This window comes from Anomaloglossus baeobatrachus, chromosome 7 (assembly GCF_048569485.1).
Source record: "Anomaloglossus baeobatrachus isolate aAnoBae1 chromosome 7, aAnoBae1.hap1, whole genome shotgun sequence".
NCBI lineage: Eukaryota > Metazoa > Chordata > Amphibia > Anura > Aromobatidae > Anomaloglossus > Anomaloglossus baeobatrachus.
In genome coordinates this window covers 107,232,756-107,246,590 of record NC_134359.1, presented here as the reverse complement: position 1 = coordinate 107,246,590, position 13,835 = coordinate 107,232,756, and the positions used below count along the sequence as shown (strand labels likewise).

The 13,835-nt window shown below is 43.2% G+C and overlaps 1 protein-coding gene across 2 annotated transcripts in view; it reads left to right on the top strand.

The window, feature by feature from the left end:
- The window catches only part of ADARB1 (adenosine deaminase RNA specific B1), a 156,717-nt gene that overhangs the window by 72,747 nt on the left and 70,135 nt on the right, over positions 1-13,835 (top strand). The window contains exon 1 of one of the 2 annotated variants that reach the window (XM_075317571.1): positions 12,073-12,358. The exons of the other annotated variant lie outside the window; for it this stretch is intronic. Within the exon in view, the coding sequence (XP_075173686.1) occupies positions 12,259-12,358 (100 nt within the window). The 5' untranslated portion in view covers positions 12,073-12,258. Of the gene's footprint in view, positions 1-12,072; positions 12,359-13,835 lie in introns of those variants that run through there. 2 annotated transcript variants of the gene reach the window in all.

Here is a 13,835-nt window from a genome sequence, read left to right as displayed (position 1 = left end):
TCTATCAGACGTGTTCCCTTTGATGAAGGGAACAAGACAGGGCTGCCCATTATCTCCTCTTTTGTTCAACCTGGCAATCGAGCCGTTGTCAAGAATACTACAGGGACAAAATAGCTTTAAAGGAATCAAGATAAGGGGTTCAGAAGTAAAGACAGCGCTTTTTGCTGATGACATCATACTTTATATGGGGGACCCCGGTGCGGATTTGCCACAGACTCTTGCCTTGATTGAAAAATTTGGCTCATTCTCCGGTTTCAAACTGAACAAAAAAAATGCGAGATCATGTTCCTAAAGGGGCATCATGGGACAATGGGGGGACAAATAAGGGATGGCTGTCTATGTGGAATTCCTATAGCACAATCTTCAATTAAATACCTGGGAGTGCATATAGGAAGATCGGTGGAAACAATCTATAACTTGAATTATGGACCGCTAATCAGGAAAATTATAGTTCAATTAAAGGGATGGAAAGTTCTGCCACTTCCATTACTGGCAAGATGCCACCTGATAAAAATGATGAGCTTTCCTAGGCTGCTGTATCCCTTCCAGACAATCCCGCTATTGCTAAAACTAAAGGATGTGAATAAGCTCAACTCCGCGTATACAGAATTTCTGTGGAGGGGAAGGAAACCCAGAATAAAGCTGCGTACGCTGATGAAGTCAGCAGAGGAGGGAGGTCTAAACTTTCCAGATGTCCAAGGGTATAATCTTGTATGTATCATGAGGCATGTAATTGATTGGGTGAGAGGAACGAGTAGGCACTCAGATCATGCGATGGAAACTAAATATGCGTCACCGTGGGATCTGACGTCCATTCTGCACTCCCCACTATCCAGGGTTGAAGGGCACATAAGGAACTCAATTATATTCCGAGACACCATGCTAACATGGAAGTCGGTAAGGAAAAAACTGGGGCTCTCATGGAAAGTGTCCAAGTACTTGAACCCCTGGGCATTCCCAAATTTTCCCCTGGGACGAGAAAACAAGCTATTTACTAGATGGAAAGAGAGGGGAGTCAGGAGAATGATAGATGTTATGAATGTGGAGGACAGGAGGTGGATGACAGGTCGGGAAGTGTTGGATAAGTACAACCTTAATAGCTCACATGTCATCCAGTATGAACAATTGAAACATGGAATAATAGGAGACCTGGGTGTGGTTGGAAGAGAGCTGAACAGAAGTTCGATTGATGAGTTACTGGAATGTGATGTAACAAGTATAAATGTCTCTAAAATTTATCGATCGCTAAGGGGGGTGCTTATCTCACGGGAGGATAGTCGGACTTTAAAAGCGTGGGGGAAACAATTGGGAAGGGAAGAAGTGGTGGATGATATACTGAAAGGATGGGTACAAGTGCGGAAACATATTACCAATGAGAGATGGAGAGACACTCAATTCAGAATTCTACATAGGGCCATTATAGGTTTCAACATACCAGGTAGGGATAGGTGGTGTCCTAAGTGTCAAAAAGAAAAAACGGATATGCTGCATGGGCTATGGGAATGTGAGACAATCGCTAGGTTCTGGAACCAAGTCAGACTATTTGCCCAGTCAACATGGGGAATTTTCAGCAAACTAGACTTAATGGTGTGGATTTTCCACTCCTTTGAGGGAGGAGTAGGAGGAGGACCGAGCACGCAGGAAAAGAGGAAATACGCAATAATGCATGACATAGCCATGATAGCTAAGCGTTGCATCTTAAAACACTGGATTCAAAGGGAGGGCCCATCCATAAAGGAGGTTGTGGGCGAACTACACAACCTTCTGAAGTGGGAAAAACTAGAAGCGGAGAGGGATAAAGATGGGTTGACAGCCAAGTTTTTTGTGAGATGGAGACATTTTATTGAAAGCCAATTCACACAGGGAGAAATAATTAACCTGATGGCACCTTTTGTTCACTCGGAGTGGTATATCCTGAGCGATATTCAGGACAGCCTGGGTAAACTGAGAATCACCTAGGAGGGGGCTCTGGCGGGAGGGGGAGACGAGACGGTTGGGAATACCAAGACACGCTAGCAAAATTGAAATCATTCAGGGACGACACAGAGATTTAACGAATTGTATTGCATATGTTATATTATATTTCATTACCTATGTTTTGGTTTAATGTTACTGTATACTATCTTAAATCGAACAGCAACATGGAACTCCAAATTGGGGTATCACCCACCTCTATGTCACATTTTGTCAGACGAATGTTCTTCTTTTGCAATGATACTTGTCATGTTTTTACAAATTTGAAAAATCAATAAAAAACGTTTTGGAAAAAAAAAAAAAGAGAAAAACGTTTTGTTTCAAAAACCGTTTGTCATCCTATTATTCTTGAACATGCATTCAATACTTCAGTATTGCGGTATATAGTAAAAAATAATCTCCCATTAAATCTTTATTTTTTTAAATCTTTATTTTTATATAGCGCTAACATATTCCACAGCGCTTTACATACATCAGGAACACTGTCCCCATTGGGGCTCACAATCCAAATTCCCTATCTGTATGTCTTTGGAGTGTGGGAGGAAACCGGAGTACCCGGAGGAAACCCACGCAAGCACGGGGAGAACATACAAACTCCTTGCAGATGGTGTCCTTGGTGGGATTCGAACCCAGGACCCCAGCGCTGCAAGGCTGCAGTGCTAACCACTGAGCCACCATACTGCCCTAAATCACTGCCCTAGATTCCATTAAAGGGAATCGGTTAGCAGGTTTTTGCTATGTAATCTGAGAGCAGCTTGATGTCAGGGCAGAGACACTGACGTCAGTGATATCGCTTACAAGGCTGTGTTTTTCAATAAAATCATTGTTTATCAGATGATTACTACAGGATTGTGTGTATTGTGCTCTGTGTAACCCCGCACCCACCACTGATTAGCAGCTTCCTGTCAATGCACAGTGGACACAGAAATGTGCCGATCAGTGGTGTGTGTGTGTGTTTTATACATCTGCAGCAGAGAAAGCAGCAATTGTATCAAAATGACAGCAAACAGCTCAGCAAGTGATATTGCTGGAATTGGGGTCTCGGACCCTACAAAATTCTGCTGACAAATTCCGTTTAAGCCTTGCATCTAGGCATATTACAGCCACTTAGATACCGCTGTCAGAGCCTGAGGCTGGTTTCAGATGTCCGTGTTTTAGGTACGTGTGACATCCGTTTTTAACACGGATGTCACACGTACCCACGTTACCCTATTGTGTACTCACACGGCCGTGTTTTCACATGGACCGTTTGGCCCCACTATTTCACACGGAGACGTGTCCGTTTTTTCTCCGGCAGCACGGGTGTCACACGGATCGCACACTGATGTGATCCGTGTGACATCAGTGTGACACGGAATGGAGAAAACACGTATCCAGTGATGCTGCCTCCCGCTCCTGACCCCCGCTCATTATTTTCATTGATTATTTACTGCAGTGAGCAGCTGGGAGCAGGAGCATCGCGCTGACAGCGCAGGAGACAGCACCTCCGAGGACAGCATCGCTGGGGACATCGCTAGTGACAGGTGAGTATCCTGCCAGCAGGTTGTGTGCAGGGACTTCCAGGAGGTCATCGGCTTTCCCAATGACCTCCTGATGACACCCCTGCGACAGCTGCGCTACAGCAAGTGTCACGATGGTGACTTCCAGGGGTTCATGATAGTTCATTGGGAACTCCGATGACCCCCTGGATGTCACTGCACAAACTGCTGTATACTCACCTGTCCCCAGCGATGTCTCCGGCTGTGCTGTCCGGCGCTGTCCCCGCGATGCTCCGGCTTCCAAATCCTCGGGCAGTGAATAATCCATGAAAATAATGAGCGGGGATCAGGAGCAGGAGGCAGCAGAGCAGAGGAAATCACTGCTGGATACAGGTAAATATAGAACATCTTTTCATTGCAGAGACACGTGTTTTACCCGGTACATGTAACACGTATGCAAACACGGATGTCACACGTGTGACCATAACCATGCGTGTGACTTGTACCTGATTTAAACACGGACGTCTGAAACCGGCATGACAGGCATTGAAAAGTTGAACATCGCTGGTGTTTAGACTCCTATGCTGCTGTATAACTCCGCTCCTGAGCCTGCTTCCTATATCCTGACATGGGATGTATGGGTAAGAGCATATATCAGAAAGGTGTTGCTGAGCTGCCATCAACTTTCTATATCTTAATTCGGCGCTCTAGAAGGGCAGTTTCCTAAGGTGCAGGGGTAACAAGCTGGTTTATTTTTTCCTTTTCATATTCCTCTATTTTTGTGTCTGGAGAAATGCTTTGAGCAGCTGTATTAAATCAGTAACAATTTCCTAAGATAGAAAACAATTGTAATGAAGTCCAAATGTTCTCTTCGCTTATATTCTTCCTCCTTGCCATAGTTTAATCTCTATAATGACAGCAGATGGTTTAATGTTTAAGGAAAATTAGGTGTAGTTGCGCAGTCGCTTTGTCATGGCTAAAGATGGGCCCAGTGCGCCGACATTGCTCACCGCCCCCCATTTCACTTCCAGCCTGATTTTAATATGACTTCTACACCAAATTTCTTAATATATAACATTACGTGCATGTGTAAAACATGCTGGCGAGTTCTCTTTAGAGATTAAGACACAATACTGACCTTCATGATACCCCACTAGTATTAATGACTCAAACTGTGTCCAAAGCATTAAAGGGGACCAAACATCAGGATTTTGGTATATAAGATAAAGCCAGTGCAGTACTGGCACAATCAGGCACAGGCTGTACATACCATTAGTGGGCAGCTCGGATGTTTAGGCTGTGAAATCCAAGTTTATGAAGTTTGAAAATTCATCCACTTTATGACTGACATTTGCACTTCTCCAGAAAATATCCGGGCGGGTGCCCCCCCATCCTGTTCCTCCCTCTCTCTGGCTGTATGCAAATTTCTCTATTCAGTAACACGGTGTCGGAGTTGGCGCCTGCACATAGCACTTATCTCCGGCGCCATGTTTCTGAAACCCGCATCACCAAGTTTTGTGCCTGAGAGGGCGGCGCATGCGCCCTCGCTTCTTCAGATCTCGTTGTGACCGCGGGAGCGCGCGCATTCACAACAGGACTGGAAAACAGCTGATCTTACCCCGATTAGCTGCAGCTACGATATCGTCTGCAGCTAATCGGTAAGATCAGCTGTTCTCTAGGGAGTAAGATGGAAATTTAGTTTTTTGGACCACCCCTTTTAATACTGACCCTCTGTTTTCAATCAGAGGGACCGTAGTCCCCTGTTTGACCTTTTTGTTCTCTGAAAGATAATTGCACCCATAGCCTTACTAAAAAGTTAGCTTTATTTCACATACAATTGAGGCTTAAAGAGAAACTGCCACCATGAAAATGCCATCCAATCTATAGGAATCCTGCTATAGAGCAGGGGAACAGAACAGATTGATATATTGAATCTTTTCTCACAAAATTATATAACTTGTGTTTTTATCCTTTCTGTCTCAGCTTGTTCTGGAATTTTCAGTTCAGTGGGCAGTCTTATCAATGACTGACAGCTGCTTTTTACAAGTGTACATACAAAGATAGCGGTCAGTCACCGATAGGACCGCCCACTGGACAAAAAAATCCCCGAAAGAGCATAGGATTAAATGATTAAAACCAGGGCTGTGGAGTCGGTAAGCCAAACCTTCGACTCCGACTCCGACTCCTCAAATTCTCTTGCACCGACTCCGACTCCGACTCCGGCTCCGACTCCGACTCCGACTCCGGCTCCGACTCCGACTCCTACATATATTGCTTATAGTTAGGTGAAAAATTTATTGTAGTACATGAATATGTGTATGTGAACATCAGACATTTAATAATTTTTATGATACAATAATCAAGATATTTGGATAGAACATAAAATATATTTATTGGAATACAACTTTAGAACACAAAAAACTGTAATAAATTGTAAATATGTAATACACTATGTAATATACAGTAGATTACATATATATCTTGTGTGTGTATATACACTGTATATATATATATATATATATATATATATATATATATATATATATATATATTTTACATATTTACAATTTATTAGTTTTTTGTGTTCTAAAGTTGTATTCCAATAAATATTTTATGTTCTATCCAAATATCTTGATTATTGTATCATAAAAACAATTAAATGTCTGATGTTCACATTGTACTACAATAAATTTTTCACTTAAATATAAGCATTATACTAAATGTTATTATTTAGTAAAATATTCAGCACATTCTGCATTGCACTCCTGTCCCCAATTTATTATATATTTTAGGAGTCGGAGTCGGTGCATTTTATACCGACTCCGACTCCGACTCCACCAAAATGAGCTCCGACTCCGACTCCACGACTCCGACTCCGACTCCACAGCCCTGATTAAAACCAGAGCTGTGGAGATGAATGAGAATAATGAAGGTGAACAGCAGCTACAAGAAACCTTCAGATTTAGTATGTTTGAGATTGAGCCACAGTCTTGTTCCTGTAACAGAGCAACAAACTGATATTGCTACAGAAGAACATGCAAAGGTATTCTTTAGAATGAGATGATCTTGCTGAAGCTGCTTTAAATCCATCTGCAATTCATCACACTCCATGTTGTGCACACACTGCAGCTGGCAATAAGAGCTAGTCTGCATGAGGGACATGCTGGAACTCTGATTGGGAAGATGAGGAAATTGGTTATTGCTGTCAGAACCCCTAAAATTCAGTCCATCTTGACGAAACGTGCTGGAAAAGGGGCAATTGTCGATCAAGCCACTTGGTGAGGAGGCACTTATTTAATGATTGAGCGATTGCTTGAGTTGAAACCCTTTCTTGTAGACTTGGCCAACCCTCAGGCAACACTAAATGAAGGTCAGTTGACACAGGTGGCTGAATTGAAGGAATTGCTTAATCACTGGAGATGGGCGGACTCGCAGACAACCAGGACGGTGGGTCTAACTGGGTTAGAAAAAAAACAAAACACCGGTCCCAGTTATCGGGCCAGATGCTGGTCCTGGGAACCAGAATACGGTGATTAAAAATGGTGGTAGATGGTATAGGGGGATAGGAGCAAGCGCTTCATATTTACTGAGGCTCTGGTGAAGCTGTAAGTGCTTACAGCGCTGCTCATTTTTGCTAATTCATATGTACTGCTTTTCCCATCCACCGGCCATCCTAGCGTCTGTGATTGGTTGCAGTCAGACATGCCTCAGCCTGTGTGATGGCGTCTGACTGCAACTAATCACAGACCCTGTCTACGGGTCACTATCATTGTATGAAAATAAATAAAACATTTGGTATAGGGTTCCCCCTGTATTGATACCCAGCACAATAAAGCCCATGGCTACAGGATGCTGTCCCCAGCCGTGCACTTATCTAGGCTCTCTATCAAAATAGGAGAAACCGCAAGCGGTTTTTTTTTTAATTTATTTAAATAATTTAAAAAAAACAGCATGCGGTTGCCGCCCCTCCCAATTTTTATATCCAGCCAAGATCAAGTCCGGCAGCAGGGGGCTGGTATTCTCAAGGTGGGGAGACCCATGCTTATTTGGCATCCCCACCTTAAAAATAGTCTGCAGCTGGCCAGGATTGTCACATCCATTAGATGTGACAATGTCGGCGCTTTACCCAGCCCTTCTCGATTTGCCCTGGTGCAGTGGCAATCAAGGTAATAAGGGTTAATGTCAGCTCATAGCTGCCACTAAGCCCTAGATTAGTGATGGGAGGAGTCTATCAGATCTCCCCATCGCTAATCTGTAAGTGTAAAGAAATAAACATCCAAAAATCAAACATTTGAAATGAAAGACAAAAAAAGCACCCTTTTTCACCACTTTATTAACCCCAAAACACCCCTGTAGGTTTGACGTAATCCACACAAGGTCCTGCGACGATTCCAGCACTGCTACATATCTGAATTCACACCGAGCAGCCATAAAACATGACCACCCGCTGTGAGGTTCAGGGAGAGACTGAGCCACGCAATGAGCAGTGACGTCACCCAGATGATTTGAGGTCGTAGCTGGAGATTCCCATGGTCTTCCACCTGTTACCGCAAATAGCCTGAGTGACTTCACCACTCATCCCTGTGACGCACAAGACACAAAAAAAAAAAGCCATCGGTGAGCCCCAGATCCCGAAAAATGAGATCGGTACGGGTCTCGGAAAGTGGGGACAAAAGCACAACATGTACAGACCTTGGGAATCTTACTACCAGGTCAGTTTTACCCATCTAGTGAGCATGGTAAATAAAATAATAATAAAAAATAAACCACAAACAAAACAGATTTAGGTCTTGTGCGCACGTTAAACTGCATGCATGACCTTCCCCAACAAAGTCTATGAGAAATCCGAAAGACTGCGCATGTTGCTTTTTTTTTCCTGCAGTTTTGGTTGCAGGAAAAAGGAGAAGCATATCACTTCTATTCTGCGTTTTCCCCTGCGTTTTGCCATTGACAATGTTTAAAAAAAACCACTGGAAATGCAGCAAAAACGAATGCGTTTTGTGATGCGTTTTTCAGCCAGAGGTATATCAACAGCGCTGCAGCCTATCATAAGCTTAATTTGTTGATAGCATGAGCCACTCTGACACTAGGCTTGCTGGTTGGCTGCAGCGATGTCAGCATGATGTCAGCGCTGCAGATATGTGCTGCCCCTAAGCAGTCGTACTTCTCTGATCCGGGACTGCTGTGGCTCGAGGGTCCCCGAACCTGGGGCTTAGCGGCCACTCGATGAAGGGGGCTATTTACAGGGGAATAGTTTGTGACGCCACCTGCGGGTTGCGGTAAGAAGAGTACCGCCGCTGCCGAGGAGAGTACCGGGGCAGATGATGTGGGGGCAGCTAGGTGACAGTTTCCTCCGCAGGGTTGGTGGATGGTGCTGTGCAGGCTTGCTGGGCAGGCAGGATGCAGGGAGAGGGCAGTGTACTCACTCAGGTTGTTGTGATGTTAGAGGCAGCCAATAAAGCAGACTAACACACTGTATTAAACCAAAGTCTCTGGGTACTATTGCAACTGCGGGGAGCCCGTCCGGGTGTCCGCTCCCACCGGTATCACTTTAATGGTCCGGAGCCTGCCTCCGTGCACAATTTTTAGTTGTTCTTGTGACCCTTTGGCCTCCAGCTGTCAGGGTCCCGGTCCCTATGTGTAGGGGGCTATGCTCTCGATGGCTGGCACTTGGGATATCAGTGGGTCGTATAAGCTGGAAAACCCTATCCCCCTTGTTGTGCTGATGCCTTTGATCACTGAGCTCTTGGGGAAGTTCATAAAGAGACTATCCTCCACAGGTTAATTATCAAGGCGCTTGAAGCTTTTCCCTGATCTAGGGTCCTGTACCCCGCCGTGCTCGGTACTGGTCCGGTTACTGTACTTTCCGGTGTTGACCTTACTCCAAAACTAAGTTCGGGCACTCCATTCCAAAATCCTGCAACCGGGTTTCCGACTTCTCTGGTCCCGGATCACTGTCTGCGACCCAACCTAGGTCACTCCAGGGAGCTTTCAGCGCCCAGCTCCTCACTCTTTGAGCGCTACTACTGTTCTGACTAAGTCCCTCCCACCAGTCTGCCTGACCCCCCCTAGGCGGGTGGCCCTTTTCCAGCTAGACCACCCACTGGTGTGTCTGACAGGTCATGATGTAAGGTGTGGTTGGGATTTGTGGTGCTGATGAGAGTGATACCGGTTTTCAGGAACCTGGAACCATGGGGGGGTAGGTTCTGCATCATAGAAAGAGAGGATGCAGTCCCCTGTGGCACCCTGATATAGTCAGGGGCGTCACACATACACTAGGAACAGTGGAAAAAGTTCAGTGTTGGACCTAGGGAGGGTGAGTAAACCATAGGGTGTTCAAAAAACAAAACTAGTTGGGAGAGCAGTTTTCTGAACGCAGAAAACTTCAACACTTCAGCATATTATGGGCTATTTGCTTCCAGCTTTGTGGGGACCGTTCCAGGATGGCTCATTTCTGTTCCAGCATAACTGTGCCTCAGGGCACAAAGCAAGGTCCAAAAAGGTATGATACTTTTTTGGGGAGTTTGGTGTAGGAGAGAGTGACTGACTGCACAGAGCTCTGACTGCAAGCAACCAGAGCAGAGACTGTGAGCCCGGCCAGCTCCTCACACATCAGTGTCTGGCCTAATAATATATGCTCTTTTTGAGAAATGGGCCAAAACTCATAAACTCCAAAATCTTGTAGAAAGCATGTGTAGAGGAGTAGACGCGGTCATAGGTGTGAAGGGAAAACCAAGTGCCCATTAATGCCTATGGGATGTTATAAAAGCTCCTACAGGTGTTATGGAGGGGGCATGATACGTTTTATACATATTGTGTGTAAAGTGCTGCAGAATGAATGGTGCTAACTAAGCAAGTAAAATAATAATATATAATATAATAATATAAGATATACATTATCTTATATTATATTATATTATATCTGTATTAGATGATCATTAAGAAATAGCGCCACTATGTGGTATAATGTTTATTGCAGTCAACATTGTAATCCTGTTTGCTAATATGCCTAAAATGTGTATGCTGCTGACAGTCCCCTATGTAGGATGTGGCAGGAGCCTCACACTCCACTAACAAGTACCAAAACCTAACTGTGCAACTGCGGGAGCATGGAGGAGGTGTTCAGCTCTGACACTGGCCGTTTAATGGGATCCTCCTGGATGTCATCTGTTTCTAAATCAAGATGGCTGCGTGTCAGTATTGGTTAGGGACCCTTCCCTCTCCAGCCGCCTTGGATACATAATGTTGCTGCCTCCTGTACATGCTGACAGCAGATTGCGCGGTCATGTGACCTTACATGCACTGCTGAGCAAAAATAATGCGATTGCTCAAAGCCTTCTCCGAGCAAACCCAGTGCTGCTTCTATTCTCTACATTCCTGTACTGGAATTAATGTAATTGTTTTATATCCCAAAACCTTTATAAACATAGAATCTAAAATCAGTGAAAGATATTGTCGAGTTCATCCAAATTAAGCACTAAATTTGTTGTTGTTTTACTGTATGGTAAGGTTACATCATAAGTTGATGAATAGTCTGACAATTCACCAGTAGATGGCGCCAGCGTCTCATCTTTCTCTTTATTCTGCATCACCTCTTAGGTGGCCATATAAACCCTTTATGATTGTAGTGCCCAATACTATCCGATTTATAGGGCGTAAAACCAAGAAAATGGTTTCCAACCACCTGCAAAGAGTCCATTTCAATTCCTTTCTTTTTTTTTTTTTCCCTTTTTCCAGTATATAAAATTTTGATCACGAAAGGGTACAATTCTGTAAATAGAGTACCAATCATGTCAATATTAATGACATTTCCCAGTCTGATCACTCCCAGTGATGAGCTTACATTGGGCTGCTCGGTTTGGGCCATCTCCTGACATTACAAGGGGCTTCTGATTTATAAATGGAGTGAAGGAGTTTGTATATTCTCCCCGTGTTTGCGTGGGTTTCCTCCCACACTCCAAAAACATACTGATAGGGAATTTAGATTGTGAGCCCCAATGGGGACAGTGTTGCCAATGTATGTAAAGCGCTGTGGAATTAATAGTGTTATATAAGTAAATAAATATTATTATTATTATATTATAATATGTTCATCCCATAAACAATCCTCAAAGTGAATATCTCTATCTACAGCTACATCTTAGTGAGTTTATCATGGTCTGCCTTCGCTTGTGATGTTCCCTGGTCACAGATCATTTACTGTAGGTGCAATGGTCCTAGTTTGTTAAATTCAAAGTATATATATATTTTTTGTTTTTTTTTTAAGGTTATCTGCATTTAGAAGTGTATTGTAGCTTGTGGCAGGTCCTTAAAGGAGATTTCTCATTAAGACAACCTCCTGTCAGATTTGTTTGTTATACAGGGGAGCTCCCTACATGTAAAAGTCAGTATCATTTAACCTTTTCTGTGTGTTCGAATGGAGAAATGTGCAACAGATTTTATAAGACAGCCCTGCTTTTTATTGACGATGTGAAATGTTAATCCCATCAGTGATTTCCCCAGTGCTGCTCCAGACGTTTATATCAAGTCGTCTTTCTGAGGCTGCTTAGGATATGAATGATGCACATGAGGGTTCGCTGTCACATGGGCCTCTGGTGGCTAATAGAAATACATTTCTGCTTCCAGAGCATTATGCATTTAGGTATCTGGAATAGGAGGAGAAACCTCATGGCGAGGAGGGCATGTGTGCTGCTAGGCATGCCCACACAGGGTTAACTCTCTGCTCCGCTCTGATACTTGCTATAAAGACACTCTGGCACCCTGTTATCCAAGCTGTCAGTTTTAGCGCTCTGACCTTCCACTTGCCATGGCATCCCTTTTGGTCAATACCTGTAACATGGGGAACCTTTTTAGCCTGGTCAGACGGCGCTTTAAAAGAAGACGCAAGAAGCGATCTGAGAGAAAAGGTAAGAGCTCTGCAATTACTATAGACATGGGGCGGATGGTGGATTCACATGTGGACAGTTCGCATCCTTGTGTCTGGCTTTATTCACTGCTGGGAACGTCTGTCTTTACATTTCCAATAAGCTGATCCGGAGATATCTGCAGCCTCTTCCCTTTCTTTAGCTGCAGGTTTAAAATGATAGCACAATTAGTATAGACAATGGTTTTCATCTGGTGCATGGGGCTGTAATCAATTCTCCATTTAGGATGAGTATGTTAGTCCAGCAATGCCTGCCAGCTCAGTTTACAGTTCAATCTGCTTATGACATGTGCTTATTAGTATGTGTATAGTTTTCTATTTATTTGTTTTACTCCTGATCCTTAATGTATTTATTCATCAGATATATATTTTATATATAATTATATAGTGTATATATAATTTTATATATAATATATATGCAATTATATAATATATAGATATAATTATATTATATATATTATATATGTGTGTGTATAAAATAAATATATATGGTTTATTGTATAATGTGTAGAAGTCACCCCAAAATAGTTTGTTGATTTAGTATTCTTAAATCTGTTGCTAAGCTTCCTGTTTACTTTAGGTCATAAACTTTTAGTCTCGGGTTCACTTTTACATTCTGTTTACTTTCATTATGACAACTACATAAAAGTTTTCCTGCTTTCTGATACTTGTCATCTTTGTGAAATGCCATCTGAAGTACTATACGTCTTGTTACTTTGTTTAATAGTATCGATGAGTCCTCAGTCAATGAATGAATGGCTTTACTTCTGTAACCTGACTGTATAGTCTGCGTCCTGACTCCGTTCTGCACAGAGGGCACTAGATGGGGGCTTCATGCTTTTCCTTAGTCTTATAAATAAAGGCCACATTTTCTATTAAATTTCAGTCACAGTAATGAAGTTAAGGTTATTAAAGAAATAGGAATAATCACCGCTCTCTGTGGACAAGTTAATCTAAAAATTCAAGGCTCCATTAGCATGATGGATTCAGTGTGATAGACCAAAGGGTTCATTTAATACTTGCAAGATTATGAGTGATAAGTCTGGTGAATAGCCTTTTCCCCATTATTACGGTAGTTATTGGACGCCCTGTTGGAGATCCAGAGTCACTGGTGACTATAAAGCAATGTGCTCTTCCACATACCAGTCCTGGTAAAATCTTTACAGAACTAATATTACACTTGTTCCATTCATTACAGCCTTGAAATATCTCTGGGACCTGAGTCGGCGCTTTATCATGTGTATTAGCCACTGGGCTGCTTTTACATGGCTGACATTTATGGGCTAAGTACGGACTGCGACCGTAGGACCGGCTGCGGATCTTTTGATCCGAGCTCAACAGCCTGGTTGGTGTATATGAGATTGCCGCGTTCAGGTTGGTACTCGCTGTCCTTATTACATTCAAGAACGTCGAATACATGAAACCAGCCGAATGCTGAGCTCAGTGCATCTGTTTCAGTC